The sequence below is a fragment of the Ambystoma mexicanum genome, chromosome 1p (assembly GCF_040938575.1).
Source record: "Ambystoma mexicanum isolate Mex_15411 chromosome 1p, UKY_AmexF1_1, whole genome shotgun sequence".
Lineage (NCBI taxonomy): Eukaryota > Metazoa > Chordata > Amphibia > Caudata > Ambystomatidae > Ambystoma > Ambystoma mexicanum.
Genome location: NC_090921.1, coordinates 413004082 through 413020654, shown reverse-complemented (window position 1 = coordinate 413020654; position 16573 = coordinate 413004082). Strand labels below are relative to the sequence as shown.

General features: G+C 46.7%; 1 protein-coding gene across 2 annotated transcripts in view; it reads left to right on the top strand.

Moving 5' to 3' along the window:
• The window catches only part of CPAMD8 (C3 and PZP like alpha-2-macroglobulin domain containing 8), a 1947746-nt gene that overhangs the window by 456221 nt on the left and 1474952 nt on the right, over window positions 1-16573 (top strand). For both annotated transcript variants that reach the window (XM_069649211.1, XM_069649210.1), the window contains exon 15: window positions 6046-6218. In XM_069649211.1, coding sequence (XP_069505312.1) covers window positions 6046-6218 — 173 coding nt within the window. The remainder of the gene's footprint in view (window positions 1-6045; window positions 6219-16573) is intronic.

The following is a 16573-nucleotide window of genomic DNA, read 5'->3' as shown; positions in this document are numbered from 1 at the left end:
ATTACTCATTTTATATTACACATAATTGATTAAGTGGCACCTACTGTAACTAGTTATTTATAATTTTATTTATGCATCTGTAGTATTTGTTTAGATTTATAGATCCTTCTATGTGTCAATGCATTTCACAAATAGACAGCTCTGATTTGAAAACATTTCATATCTCAGGTGCCTGGACCAGGTGAAGCAGTTGGCTGTTTTTACCTTAAATTTCCATCATGATTGCACGGTTCTTGAATATAAAGTTAGAAAAAGGATAACTGAGGGTTGGAGATAGCGAGGAGCTATTTAGCCCCTGCTTGTAGCTCAGAAGAGCCTGGTTAGCTTGGCAGCAGCAGCTACCAAGGTATGTTTGGTAGTATTGTCTCCCCAGACCAACCGATGACAAACATACCTATGAGACATTAACTATGTGCATTAGGGACAATAAATAAATAAGCATTAGGGCACATCTATATGCTAAAGCATAGGGTTTTATAAATAATGGACAAAATGATAACTTTGCATCCCATCTGGAAGTTATATTTGCAGAACACTATGTACTAGCTCCTAGTTCCACATTGGTAGCTCCTGCTCACTGATTAATGCAGGATACCCAGCGGCTGCTTTTAGCTCCTGTTTATCCAATGTTCATTTCGATTCCTGTAACTGCTCTTACGCTTTTGTCCAAGCTGACAAAATTGTACTGCATCCTCCCAACACAGTACGTCATCTCCTACCGTGCCATCTTAAAGAAGCTGCTTCACTGCAGCTCTGATTAGAAAAAACAGGGCCTCTTCCTGCATCATTGCCCTTGAAGTCACTGGCCCTCAACAGTTCAGTTACTATCTACCGGTCTCAGGGGTAAAGGGCCACTCTGCTAAAGTACCTAATCGTGTTTGTACTTTTCATGGGAGTTAGATGTCCACTGTCGAATGCAGTATTAGCAGCAGGGCAGTCATACTCCTATGTCCCGTCCCCTTTCCTACATACTCCATGGGCATCCCTCGCCGGGGTACGGGAGACAGAACCTTTTTCACCAGAAAAAACCTTCTTCCCCTTTAAATTTAGAGGCGCACAGGGGTGTGGCCCTGGGAGCCTGCGCTCCCCTGACTCCGCCCACTGGTGCCACTCCCCAGTCCCCTTTTCTGCGTCGACGGGAACAGACCACTTTCACCAGCGCTCCTGGGTTTGGCTTTGGCCTTGTAATTCCAGTCGCTCTTCTACTGTCTACTGTCTTCTTTCTTTTTTCTTGTTTTTTGGTCTTCATCAGGTACTCGGTCCCCTGGCGTCAGCGGGCTTCAGGAGGTGTCCAGCCTGCGAAGGGCTCTTTCCTACATCCAACCACCATGCTCTTTGCCTCTGCTGCCTTGGCCCCGATCACAGTTGGGAGGGTTGTACCGCGTGTGACGCGCTTACACTGCACGTTCGGAAGAACAGGTTATCTCAGTGGAGGGAGCTCTTCGAGAAGTCGCCTCCAGAGGACTTGAAGGACTTCATCAGACACAAGTCAAGGCCTTTTTTCAGTCGCACCCCGGAGGGGCGATTCCTGCCCAAGGAAACGTCCGAGCAGGAGGGACCAGTCAGGTTCTCGCACCAGCACAGGTACCGAGGCTGCTTCAGCTACTTGCCGCCAGGCCGAGAGGTCATTGGATCCTTCCAGGGACAGTGCTGAGGGACCACAAGGTTCTTTTACTGAGTGTCCACCCGAGGGGTTATGCCCTTGTTTCAGACAGATGTTTGACAGAGCGCCTGTACGCAGCGCTACCGGCGACTCAGCTGAGGGCACAAGGCCCCATCCTGAGGTGCATGGTAGGCCTCAAGCCCCAGCGCCAAGAATCCTGGAGGAAGCCGACCCAGTGAGGCAAGCACCACAATGCTGGCACATGGCATGCAGCCCGACAAAATGGCCGCTGCGCCAGACAAGATGGCTGCTCGTCCGATACCGCCCCCTGGAGCGTAGCAGGTGGTAGAACGAGTTTCAAGGTGGGACTGGTCGCTACCAGGTACGTGGCCTACAGCTTATCCTTCAGCGTTGCAGGGCAGATTTAACCCGCAACCAGTAAAGCAGAGTACGCACAGGCCCCAGCAGCACCCACTACTCCGTCAATACCACCTCACCAGCCTATGAGGACAGGTTTTTTGCAAAGATCCTCACGCTCATAAGGTCTCCTCATATGGGGTCCATTCTTTGGGATGTGCTCAGGGACATGCTCCCGCCGGTCCCACTGCTGGTGCCTGTAGTCATCCTCCTATGGCTCCAGCGACTCAGGCCCCCACGCAGCCCCTGCTGCCCACGCCGGGTCCTTCTATTCCAGCTGCCATGTCTCCCACAGTTCAGGCAGTTCCATACCAGCCTCCACAGCAGCCACTGGCTCCGGTTCTCACACTGCAACCTTCGGCACCCAGCACTCCACTACCCGTACCGGACCAGCCAGACACCCTGGTGGACAGCGATGATGAGGACGACCCCTGACACGCCATCCTCAGCCAAGGCCTTTCGTGAACGGCTCTCAGATTTGGCCGAGTACTTGGGGCTTCCACAACCCACGGTGGCACATCCAGAGACGGGGGTTCTGGCTGAGGTCCTCACTCTACGCTCCGTGGCTAGAACAGGGATCCCGATGCAGAAGGATGTTGTCGCCTTGGCCAAAAAGGGATGGCTTGAACCCCATTAGGCCCAGCCTGTCAATCGGCGCCTGAACGCCAAGTATAGGCTATTGGAGGGAGATCAGCTTTTGCTGTCGGCACACCCTCAACCGCACTCTTCGGTGATCGCTGCAGCATCACTCTACTCCAAGCCTCAGTCGTCCTCGCCATCTCGTCTTCGGAAGGAGAAGATCTTGGAGGCTTATGGAATGAAGGTTTATTCCAACACCTCACTGCACCTTCGTCAATCCAATGCAGATTCCATGCTGGCAGCCATTAATCAGAAGCTTTGGCAGGAAATAACTGACTTCCTTCCAGAATTTACGGTGCAGAGCCAGGCACATTTCAAGGCGGGGCTGGCAGAAGCTAAAATGGTGGCCCAGGACGTCATGGAGTCCACCGTGGTGCACATTGACACCTCAGACTGTGCCAGCTGCGTCACCACGGACATGAGAAGGGCTGCCTGGCTATGGGCTACCAAGTTGAACCCGGACGTCCAGGGACTCATATTGGACATTCCAATCGAGGCTGGCAACCTCTTTCATTCTACCACTGATGAGGAGCTAGATAAGAAGAACAACTCCCAAACTGCAAAGTCTTTATCCTCGCGAAGGCCACACCCAAGGCCTACATCCAGTCGCATCAAGGGTCCGACAAGGGGCGGGGCTTTGGCGGGTTCCGTGGCTTCCAGGAATAGAGGTCGAGACAGCCTGACCGTTCTCCGAGACAGCACCGGCGCAAACAGCAGAAGGGGGAGCAAGGCTTCTTTCAGTCGCCCTCCTCTGCCCCAGCCTCAGAGGGAAAGAAGGCATGATGTGCTGCTTCGGATCCACGTGTCTCCGGTGGGGGACAGGCTTGCTCTTTAGACTGTCTTTGCATCAGAGGTTCACGGACCCCGGATCCTATCCGTAGTGTCCATGGGTTACTGTCTACCGATTCCTCCCTCTCTTCTCTTCTCTTCCCCCCTCCACTCCCACAGATTGGGACAACAACTTTGTTGGTGGAAATTTGTTCGCTTGTAGAGAACCAGGCAGTGGAAGAAGTCCAAGCCTCCCAGCGGGGCTTCTGCTTCTACTCCAGGATTTCCACCATACAAAAGAAGTTGTGTTGGACCTTTTCACCCTGAACCTCTCCCTCCCTCTTCAAAAATGCAAGATGGTTATGCCAGCGATGATTGCAGAGACACTCTGCAGGGAAGACTGGATGTGCTCCCTGTATCTGAAGGACGCGTATCTACACGTCCAAATTTGGCAGCCTCAACGGTCCTTTCTACAGTTCAGGATCATCGGCTTCCACTTCAAATACAAGGTTCTACCCTTTGGCCTCAACCTCAGGGTCTTTACCAGACATATGAATCTAGTGGTAGCCCTTCTCAGGGCCCAAGGTCACCATGTCTACGTGTACCTGGATGACTGGCTCCCCCGTTGGTGCACCCTAGCGGTCAGCATGTGGGAGTGGGCCCTGGAGAACAACATCTTCTTGAGTGCAATCCACCTCCCGGGGAAGCCCAATCTGGAGGTGGACTGGCTCAGCAGACTGGGAGCAGACAATTACGAATGACAATTGCACAATCAGGTCCTGCTGGGGATCTTCAGCAGATGAGGGCATCCTCAATCTTTTTGCCACCTCGTACAACAAGAAGTGCTCGCAGTTTGCGTCTTGGCAGGGGCAGGGCCCGGCTCCCTGGGTGACCAGATACCGTGGAACAGCATATGCATTTCCTCCTACTGCCCTGGTTCACAGGGGGATCTGAAAGATAAGAGAATCATGTCACCTCAGCATCATTCTGATAGCTCCTCGGTGGCCAGCAAGACCATGGTTCTTGGAGCTGCTCAGCCTATCGGACAAGCCTCCCATTCACCTGCTATCGGGCCCAGCTCACCTTCTATCGCAGCAGGGGGGCAGGGCTATCTGCCCCGCAGATGTTAGCCCTTTCAGCGTGGTTCCTGAACAGGTCACACTAAAACTTATGCATTTGTCACATGTCAACCTAGACATCATTCAGGGCGCTAGGAGCGATGCTACTAGGAGCCAGTACAAAAGCAAATGGACTAGGTTTAGCAGGAGATTGGCCCTGGCACACAAACTTTTATAACCAATTGTGTCTGCGGACATCAGGCTGGTCACCATTAAAACAGGTCTCTTGGTGGGTCTTACGTCTGCACGTAGAGTTAGTGAAATCGTACACTACTTTTCACAGAGATAAGGTGGTTCTGAGAATGCATCCTGCGTTCCTGCCTAAAGTGGTCTTTTCTTTTTACCTACAGTAGTCTCTTCTTTCCATCTAAATGAGGAATAGCGTTACCTACTTTCTTTGGGGATCCTAAGGTCGATGCTCAAAGGGTCTTGCACTGTCTGGATGTCAGACGTGTTCTGAAATTCTATCTGGACAGGACCAAGAGCTTCTGCAAGTTGGATGCTCTTTGTCACCTTCGGGGTGGTCAAAGCCGGGTTATCAAGCATCTAAGGCCTATATAGCAAGGTGGATGGTTTCGGCCATCATGGAAGCCTATAAGGGGCAGCGCAAACCACTTCCAGTGAACATATATGCCCACGCTGTCAGAGTCAAGGCCACGGCGGTCGCATTCCAGAGACACGTCCCGTGGCAGGTCATCAGCAGGGCGGCCACATGGGACACTCTTTCGGCCTTCTGCAAGCTCTACTGTTTGGATGACGGCTCTAGATCAGACGCGGCTTTCGGACAGACAGTACTAAGGAACTTGTTTTCTTAAGGAGGGTCACCTCTCCATCCTGGGGTTACATTCAGTTGTAATCGCCCGTGCAGTATGGAGGAAAAGAGAATGGGATGTTGGAGTAATTATAAATCACTCACCATAGTGACAAAAGTACTCCTAATCCATACGTCCCACCATCCTCCCTCCCCCTAATAAAACTGGTCTCATTAGGCAATGGTAATATTGTCGACGCGTCAATGGGGACTGAGGAGTGGCGCCGGTGGGCGCAGTCAGGGGGGCGCATGCTCCCAGGGACGCGCCCCAGCACACCTCTAAATTTAAAGGGGAAGAAGGTTTATTCTGGTGAAAAAGGTTCCGTCTCCCGTCTCTAGCGAAGGACACCCATGCAGTATGGAGTAAAGGCGACTATGTTCTAGGAGTACGTTAGTCACTACTGTGAGTGACTTATCATTTTTTGCTGCCACACAAGGCATATTCCTGCACCTCCAGCAAACATGCATGGTGTATAGTACTATTTGCACTGCTGCCACCATTTTAAAACAGGAATCAAGAGACACTTGGGACATGTTTCCCCAACTTGAAAGTTGCAAGTCGTGCTTAATGTAACACTGATGTACATGCCTGTGAGTGGTTTCAATCCATTTTTTCCTGTAACAATGATTTGCAACCAACTAGAATTCTTCAACGATGTAATGTGTGTTTTGCAATGTTTTCCTTCCAGCCTCCACCAAATCTCCAGCAGGGGATGTTGAAGCCTGTATGACATTCTTGCGTTTTCCAGTGACACATAACATGGCTCCAATAAGTCGCCTGCTTGTATACTATGTAAAAGACAACGGAGAGGGGGTTACGGACAGCGTACAGCTACAAGTCAAGGCTTCATTTGAAAACCAGGTACTGTTTGCATCAGGCATGGACCAACATCCCTTTGGCATCAGCATTGGACAAACGCTCTCAGTTCCAGCATTATTGTGTAGCAAATTGAAACTCATGCACCAGCGTTGATGTACAATCTCTTCATTGGAGATTGTACATCAACCTGCAATGTTCAAGTAAATTGCTAAACCAGCATCAATGTATACAATGGAAATGGATGTTTCCTACTCTTAGTGATATTTTTTCAGCAAGGTTAACCTAACGAGATTCATTATTAACAATAGTTTATTTTTGTTGTGCGAAACATTCCAAGAAAAAAATAAAGACACAAATTGCTGTCACTGGCAACATAAAATAGTGGGGAACAAGACTGGGAGAGAAAGAAGCAGCCCACGTCTATGGAAAACATTCTGAAAATCTCCAGCAATACTTCCCAATGTTTGCAAATTTCATAGTTTTAGAGGGGAAATCGTCTGGAACTGTCCAAACATTTAAAAATCTGCCAAATCTGTGGAGAATTTTTAGCATTTCTGCTCATACGAAATGTCATTTTCTGCACACAAAAAACTGCCCTGCATATTTGGACTGTCTTATTGGGGTCAGGATTTTGCAGGAGATGGTTGGAACTCGGAGGATGGGGTCAAGACCTAGAGTTAGTCACATTGGATAGGATTTGACTACTTTTATTTATTTTAGGGACTAAATGCTCTAAGCCGAGAGATCTCGCCTGTGGAATCCTAGTCTCTTCGTGGAACCTTTCCGGCAAAGGCAAAGGTGCAATAGCAAAATGTCTTTGGCCACAGGCTCCCATGCTGGCTTCTGAGCAGGCAGCAATGGTTAAGACCAAACGCTTGCTCTTTAAGCTACTAAAGTTTGCAGGTGCCAAAAAATACAATGAAGGAGGTCATTTTCTAACTTGGCCAGTACATTAAGGCCAAGCAGTTGTACGATGAGGTAGCAGCATATTGTCCACTACTCTAATGACCCACTAGGAGAACTGTAAAATAACCTAGGAAAATGAACTTGTGGGGAAAATTCTGGGATGACATGTAAACCCGAGTTCTTTATTGTATTTTTGTCTGACTGACATAAACCCCCATGTTATTTCGATCCCAGGTTGGGCAGTTTTGAGCACTTAACTAGCTTTATGATGTTACAGCAAAGCACGTTAACTTAATGCAGTAGGTGATGCAGTGGTCACGGATGAAGGCTTTGATTAGGCACTAGCCTTCTGGCCCTCCACTGCATTTTTTTTAATGGCAAATAAAGTAACTTGTCTGCTTCCTCGAGCCCAGGATACATTGCTAGGGATGTGCACGTTTTTGTTTTTTCTCTCCTTCCAAATGCTTTGTGCTTATTACTTTCAAAGATCCCATGAAGGAGACCTCATTTTAACACTTCCTTTTCCTTCAAGCGCATGACTTATGATCTGGACATGTATCTAATAACACCTTTGTAATCCTCTCATTAAGTACTCACTTTGTTTATATTCGTGTTTTTACTTTTCAAGCGCTAACAAAACAGCCCTACAGTAATTGCAATAGATAATCATATAGGTAAACAAATCACCCTTGTTTCTCCTGTCTCCTTACCCCCATCCATGCCCAGCTACCAATGGGGTATCAGAGGGCACCTGCCTATCTCCCCTGCTCTTCAACCTCTACCTGAGCCCCCTCCCTGCTCTCATTTGCTCACTTGGCCTAACCTGATACAACTACCCAATTTATCTTCAAGATCCCTAAGACTTCTTCCATCCCCGTCCCAACCTCGCCTCATGCCTCTCAGAAATCGACCACTGGATAACAGCTAACCACCTCCTCCTGAACCCTGGAAAAACCGAAGTCATGATCTGTGGGAAGACGACACTCTTATCCCAACCCACCCCATGGCTGTTCTCCCTAGGCCTTCCTCCCACCACATCCAATTCAGTAAAGAGCCTGGGATGTACCATAGACGCAGATCTAACAATGTCACACCACATCAACTCTGTGTCTAAATCTTACAATCTACACCTCTGCATTCTCAGACACATCTTCCCTTACCTCTCCTACCCTCACAGAGTCACAGCAATCAAGAATATGGTCCTCTCCCCCCTAGACTACACTAACTCCCTTTACCTGAGTACCCCTGTATATGAACTCAGAAAGCTCCAACGGGTCCAAAACACTGCATCTAGGCTCCTCCTAGACCTTGGACCCAGAGAGCACATCACACCTGCCATGTGTCCTCCACTGGCTCCCTATCAGGTGACGGTCCACTTTCGGAGCCATGTGCATCACCCACCGTGCTCTGCACAAGACAGGCCCACAATAATTTCAACACAAGCTCACCCCTTACCAACGCAATAGAAGCATGCCATCAGGCGCCTCTCTCCTTGTCACCCCCCCTTCAAATTCAGAAGATTAGGGGCATCCTCCTTCTCCGTCCAAGCTCCCATAATCTGGAACGCAGTTCCCCTTAGCATCTTCCCCGTAGAGTATCACCTTGCCTTCGGAAGGCCCTCAAGACCTGGATTTACCCTGCTGCATCCTGACAAACCCATTTCGCACTTAGGGTTATTTAACCCCCAGTTAGGTAGGCCGAGGCAGAAATTAACCCTTCATAGAATGTACTGAGAAATGCAGAAAATAAACTCCTGCAGACCACAGGACAGAATCGTGTCACATCTATGAAACCAAGGAACCAGCGCAGACACATGAGTACGTATCGCACTGCATGTCAACGGAAGATAGCTGCAGGCACAGCCACTCACCGGCACCCATCAGCTAACATACACTATTTGAAGACACATTGCACAACATCTCTGACATTAGAATGCAGCCACGTCCCACAACACAAATGTGGTGTAGCTGGACACACAATCAGTCTCCTGCACTTGCATACTCTCCTGACAACCTCACAGGACCCATCTAGAAGCCAGCTCGACACAGGTCGCTAGCAAAGACTTGACCACTGCTACCTACCTTAATGTTGGCTAAAATGCCCACATGCATTCTAAGCTCTTTTGACAAATCTCCCATACCTTGGACTTCGGTCCCTGAGAGCATTCAGCTGCAGTACTTTGAGGCCATACCAGTTGGAAAAGGCACTATATAAATGACACATTATATTACAGTACATCCATCACGAATATGTCCTGATGAAGACTCCAGAGCAGACCCTTTCAGCAAGTTGTTCATTATCAACAAGTATTTGAGGGGTTGTTTTACCCAGTGCTTGACTGTTTAATCTCTTCCCAGTACATTGTAGTCTGATCCCTCTGCACATGAAGATACTCTTGTACCACAAATATATTATTGAGGTGATCTTTCTAACATTTGATTAATAATGGATGCATTTTAGGTCCGTTTTTCTAAAGTCCTACCCATACTTCATAAAACTATACCCGAGGCAATACAGAAACTCCACTACGCGCAACAGAGAGTGCTGTTGGCTGTGTGGAAGGACTCCTCCATTGCTCCTGTGTTAGCTACTGTTCCTCTATTTCCTTGAATCAGTTATTGGACTCCAGCTACTGCCACATTCACTGGTATGTTCTAACTCTATCCAGAGCTTACTGACTCTAAAGGATACACTAGCACTCCTAGTAATTGTTACTTTTGCTATTTTTCTATAGAACGATATTTGGCCACACCCCCATCTGGGCCAGTCCTTAAAACCAGAGGGTCATGCGCAATCCCACGTGTGCAACGTGGAGTGCACGTAGAGTGCTGTTTGCTGTGAGTGGTGCAGCCTGCAGCCCTTCTGTGCTTCTCCAATACATTTCTGTTTCCCTCCTGTGATTGCTTTTGGAGGTGTAGAGGAATCAAGTAAATGGCTTACAAATTGACCACAGCCATGCCATTAACCGTAAAAGCATTATTGCAAAAGGACCCGATCCAACTTACCCTGCCTACCTTCATCGAATCGACACCCTCCACTAAGGTTTTCACCATTAAGAGCAAAAAGCGTTCCAAATCATTCACGTTAGACATTCAAACACTATGAGCCGCTTCCACATCTAGTAGCAGATCATCACAGCAACAACCGATGAATCCTAACGTGCCAAATGCACTAAATGGTGCCGATGCTTCAGTCTTCCATGATAAATTCTAACCTTAACACATACAGCTCTGCAGCAATATCAGCCAAGGAGAACGGAGGCGATTTAGCTAATAATTACGACCTGCAATCATATGCCCAAGTTCTATCAAGTACCATCCCGCAGCCCGGCTCCTAAGGAGTTTAGCTCCACCTGATTCTTTCTTGGACAATTCATTGTCGTCACTGTCGATGCCACCAGTACAACCTCTGAAACAACTAGGTTCATTTCTCGCCCAGATGCATGAGAGCGAGCTCCCTGCTTCATGCGCTGCACCCTCATCGCTATCGCAGTCGCCTGTCCTATACCCTGACTCGACGGCTTCTTACCCAAACACAACTCCATCAACTCAAATGTCATTTTCCAAACACATGGCTAGACCCTCTTTTGGATTTCAACCGCAAACACCTAGAGCATGGGAAGTGCCCCTGAATGCAATCACTACCGGCCTTCATACACTGTTAAAAATCTTTGACACTTTGGAAAAAAAAGGATTCACAGTCCTTAGCGATTGCAGTTATAGACTCTAAAGTTGATTAGATGGCGATGGCAACCCATCGCGATTCTCAGCCATCCCAGCCTTTTCAAACTCTAGCCATCCTCGACACCTGTGTATCTCAAGTGAAGGCCATCGACCATCATGACCTCTCAGGGGCTCCAGAGAATTTGGCAGTGAAAGATCCAAGCCTGATCATGGTCCTGCCACCCCTTGAAGTACCTGATAATTCTTCGATACTTCTTGTGAAAAGGCCAGAGAAGTGGTGCTCCTCTCCTTCGACAGAACCAATTGAATCCCCGGTCTATGAATTATGCCATCTAAACTCAAGGAGGAAAAAGGCAAAGAAAATAATAAAAAATAAAAGAAATATCAACACAAAAGGTCCACGTTGTGATGGGCTCCCTATGCACTCAAATATCACAAAAACAAAAAAAAAATCAAATTCTACTAAAGCCTCCTTTGTCAAGATCCAAGAAATTCTTAAAGGAATGGTTCGCCCAAAAGTTTTTATTGCAAAAAAAGATGGCCAATAATAAAAAAAAAATCGTAATAAAAAAAAATCCATTGCCACTTTTTTTTTTTTAAGTCCCTATGTAAAATTTTGAGAAAATGAAGCTCAACATTTTTAAAAGGAAGCACATGGGGGCATCCTGTGGGGAGCCTGAGAGCCCCAAATGGGAAAACAGCTTTAGGCAGAAACACTGCGGCATGGAAACACAACCTTGTTGTGTTTCTGCTGCCTTGGCTTTTACTTTGGGTCTCCGGTGCTCCCCTGGAAAGAACTTGGAAAGAAAAACCGCAGCGTTTTCAAACACAATAACGTTGTATTTATGTGTGCGGTAGCTTCAAAAGCTACAAAAGCTACCGCAAAAATAAATACAATGTTTTTAAAGCAGCGGTTTTATTTCTAAGTTTTCTGGGCTCCTCCAGCCCGGAAAACTTAGAAAAAACACACAGCTAGTGTTTATTTTTATTTAAAAAATAGCACTTACCGAGATGCAGCTGCAGCTTTTCTGCCTGTAGTCTCCGGTCTCCATCCTCCGAGTCCCGGCACCAATGAAGGAAAAGCCACCCAGTGGTAGCTTTTCTTTACTACAGCTGGCTGGCTTTTCCTTCATTAGTGCCGCAAAAGCCAAAGCAAGCACAGCGGCGGGCATCCATTTCGCAAAATGGATGCCCCCATGTGCTTCCCTTTGAGCTTCATTTTCTCAAAGTTTTACATAGGGACTTAAAAAAAAAAAGTGGCAATCGATTTTTTTTATTATTGCTCATCTTTTGTTTGCAATAACATTTTTTGGGCGAACCATTCCTTTAAGTAATCTTACAACACCTGCAAAAGACCAAAATCATGTAGGGCGGCAAAAAAAAAGGAATAAAAAAGATCAAATTGAACCAACGATGATGGAAACTAAATCACTCCCCAATGTTTCCCCTAACTCAATCTTTAATGTAGAAGAGGCAGATGACTTCCTTGATCTTAATGCGGATGCACCTCAAATTGAAGATTTAATTCATCTCTTGACATATTTCATGGCATCAGTATATGAAGAACCTAACACTCTTCCTGAGAAGAAGGTAAATTATTCCTTAGTCACAGAAGTCTAAAACAAAGCACAAGAGGATTATCATGAAAATGTCTGCATTCTAAAACAAAAAAGGTTGCTCCCGGCAGCTACATCTAGCTTAGCTGTCCAGCCAGGAGATCTACCTGACAGAATGTGATTTTCCCCAAATGCTGACTTAAATCAAAAACCAACTGCGGTCTCATCAAAAATGGCAAAAAATACTCCAACCTCTCGACATGATGACAAAAGTAGAGGCTTCTTTCTCAAAAAAGACTGCCTTAAAATTCAAATGATGGAGAGGCCGTGCCAGGACACTTATCCAACAAGAACCACCCGACTCAAAGTTTTCAAGTTGATCCCAAGCTTACAACTTATTCAATCGTCTGACAAAGCATACATCAAAAATACAAATAATAAATATATGGATACGGTAGAGACAAAAGTACCATCATTAATCATCAAGAAAATCATTTTGGATGATAATGACCAACTAGAAGAGTTTGGGTTAAAAGGTAATAGATACTACATCAATGCTGTACAAATTCCAATAAGTAAGCCTGCTAAAACAACTAGGGCAGAACGTGATATGGAAACCCCACCCCCCTACCAATCACCAATTATTAACAATAAAATGCTCGGGAAATACAGGCCATCTGAAAAGGAATGTAGCCATGAATACAAATTTACCCAGTAAGCCGAAATCAAAATGGCCATGGATTACTAAAGTACGGGATGTGTCTACAGACTCGGCTAGATACTGGAGCAAGGAAGTGATTATACCCTCCTAGATGAGAATGGCAATTTGGAACGTGAGAGGCTAAACACATTTAATTATCAAAAATGCTTCCTTTTCATTATCTAATTATTAAGTAATTCTTCTACAGGAAACATTGATACTAAATCAGCCGATCTGGCCCGGTTATCAGATTTGTTGGATTCCAGCCCTGAAACAGTAATTGGGAAAACCCTAGATGGAGATGCTAACCGTGGTTAAGCTATCAACTCGAGCATCTCTCAAGGCTTGGTCCACCCCTGCCCCGGGTATCCAATTAACAAAGCTGTCTTTCCTTATGTCTGATCAAAAGCCAAGTTCCGTAACTGCCATTCTGAACATATATTGGAATCCCTTGGCCATATCTGATAACATCTTCATTGACTTGGTAACAAACACTCTGAACATGATACTGAGCGACCCCACAATTACAACAACAGTTATGGCTGGGGGCTTAAATTTAAATTGTTTGACTTTAAATAATGGAGTCTTAACTAATCGAGCCAAACTTGATATTAGTCCACAAAAGATTTCCTCATGTTAAATGGAACATTTGCTGGAGATATCGCAAGGATCCTCAATCATAGATTACGTTTTTGTTCCTAAAGGTAATCTAGATCGCACTGAGAATTTCAGAATAATTCCCACAAACAAAAGTGACCGTAACATCTTAGAGGTCACTTGGTTATCAAATCTGATTGCCAGGAATGATGATTACAACCACCCACTCCAGGTTTCCGCTAATGGTAATCGCATTAGTGCTACTCCCTTCTTCATGCAGAAGATCTTATCCTACTTTCATGATGAAGCCTCTTCTGAGACACATGGGGTTGAATATGATGAGGTTCTACAATTCTTTAATGAATCTAGGTCCAGTTATTTGATGTTAACATTCAGATAATGAAAACAGAAATGAGAAGTGAAATCAAGAAGGTCTACACTAGCACTCCTAGTAATTGTTACTTTTGCTATTTTTCTATAGAACGATATTTGGCCACACCCCCATCTGGGCCAGTCCTTAAAACCAGAGGGTCATGCGCAATCCCACGTGTGCAACGTGGAGTGCACGTAGAGTGCTGTTTGCTGTGAGTGGTGCAGCCTGCAGCCCTTCTGTGCTTCTCCAATACATTTCTGTTTCCCTCCTGTGATTGCTTTTGGAGGTGTAGAGTAATCAAGTAAATGGCTTACAAATTGACCACAGCCATGCCATTAACCGTGAAAGCATTATTGCAAAAGGACCCGATCCAACTTACCCTGCCTACCTTCATCGAATCGACACCCTCCACTAAGGTTTTCACCATTAAGAGCAAAAAGCGTTCCAAATCATTCACGTTAGACATTCAAACACTATGAGCCGCTTCCGCATCTAGTAGCAGATCATCACAGCAACAACCGATGAATCCTAACGTGCCAAATGCACTAAATGGTGCCGATGCTTCAGTCTTCCATGATAAATTCTAACCTTAACACATACAGCTCTGCAGCAATATCAGCCAAGGAGAACGGAGGCGATTTAGCTAATAATTACGACCTGCAATCATATGCCCAAGTTCTATCAAGTACCATCCCGCAGCCCGGCTCGTAAGGAGTTTAGCTCCACCTGATTCTTTCTTGGACAATTCATTGTCGTCACTGTCGATGCCACCAGTACAACCTCTGAAACAACTAGGTTCACTTCTCGCCCAGATGCATGAGAGCGAGCTCCCTGCTTCATGCGCTGCACCCTCATCGCTATCGCAGTCACCTGTCCTATACCCTGACTCGACGGCTTCTTACCCAAACACAACTCCATCAACTCAAATGTCATTTTCCAAACACATGGCTAGACCCTCTTTTGGATTTCAACCGCAAACACCTAGAGCATGGGAAGTGTCCCTGAATGCAATCACTACCGGCCTTCATACACTGTTAAAAATCTTTGACACTCCTGGTGGCTCTATCGTCCTACCCGCAGAAAGAACAGATTCTTAGGAGAGCCAGGGAATTGGAACATGTAAAAATGAATGGGCAAGACATCCAATTGTATCAAGACTTGGCACTAATAACCCTCCAAAAAAGGAGAGCAATGGCCCCACTGGTGAAAGTCCTAACAGAAAAACAAATCCGCTACAAATGGACCTTCCCCTTTGGGCTACTGTTCACATGGGAAGGGAAACAGAAAAGAGTGACCACACTGGAAGAAGGCCTCAGTACAATGGGACTACAAGATGAAGAGTTGGAACAGAGGGAGGCCACAAACAAGAGAGAGCGAACGAGGAGACCTAGGGGCTGGGAATACACCAAACAGAAGAAGGCAAATGCAGAGAGGGACACCCGGAGAAAGGTACCATGAAGAACACGAGGAAAACATATGCTTGGGGAACAGATATGGAAACGCTACTACTGAGACCCAGTCGGGGGGGGGCATGGGAACGGAGCCGAACGGACAATTCAAGGACGGCGGCCTGGTCGAGACCCAACGATCTGGAACTCGTTAAAGACAAATGAGTCAATGGGGTTTAGGAATCCCCATAACACACCCCCCGAGGGTATGGAGGGCAGGGAACGAAGGGCGCAACGCCCTAGTGTCAATAGGAACCCTCGCCCTGCTCGGGGGACAGTTTGGTTGTTTTAAAGTTCAAAGTTGGGGGGGAAGGGAAGTACAAGGGAAGGGTGGTTGGGGGGGGGAGGGAGTTCAAGGGAGGGGGAAAAGTCGGAGAACTCTGATTAATGAATCATACATCACAGGTGTACCGAAGCAACGGCACTCGAACAATACAACATGGGGATGATTCGCCTTGTTTCATACAATATTAGGGGGATGAACCACCCAACGAAAAGAGCGAAACTGGAGCAACAATTCAAAAGGGGGAAGGCCGACATCCTACTCCTTCAAGAAACCCATATCAGAACAAGGGACAAACAGAAAACAAGGATAAAAGGTTACAAAATATGGGCACAGGCGACGGCAAAGGAAAAAAAGGCAGGGGTCCTGATTGCGGCGAAGGAAGGGAAAGATTTCAAACTTCTGGACATAACTGTAGATAAAGAAGGCAGATTTGCCTTCGCCAATGTAGAAATCGAGGGATCTCGCATCACACTAGCCTCGATATACGCACCAAATCAGGGGCAGGATGGCTTCCTCAGGGACACTCTGTCAAAACTGGAGGTCTTCGCGAGGGGAGATGTGATCCTGGGAGGGGACTTTAACATGGCGTATAACCCACAATTAGATAGGAGTACAGGTAAAACACAAGGCCAGGGGGCACCTACAAAGCGCCTGCGACAACAAATGGACCAATTGGCCCTAATCGATGTATGGAGGGAGAGAAAAGGCGAACATAGGGGGTACACCCACTTCTCACATGTCCATAACACCATGTCCAGGATAGACTACTTTTGGGTGTCGGTGGGCCTGCTGGGAAAAATACAAGATGTAGATAAGGGGGCAATAGCCCTCTCAGACCATGCCCCCCT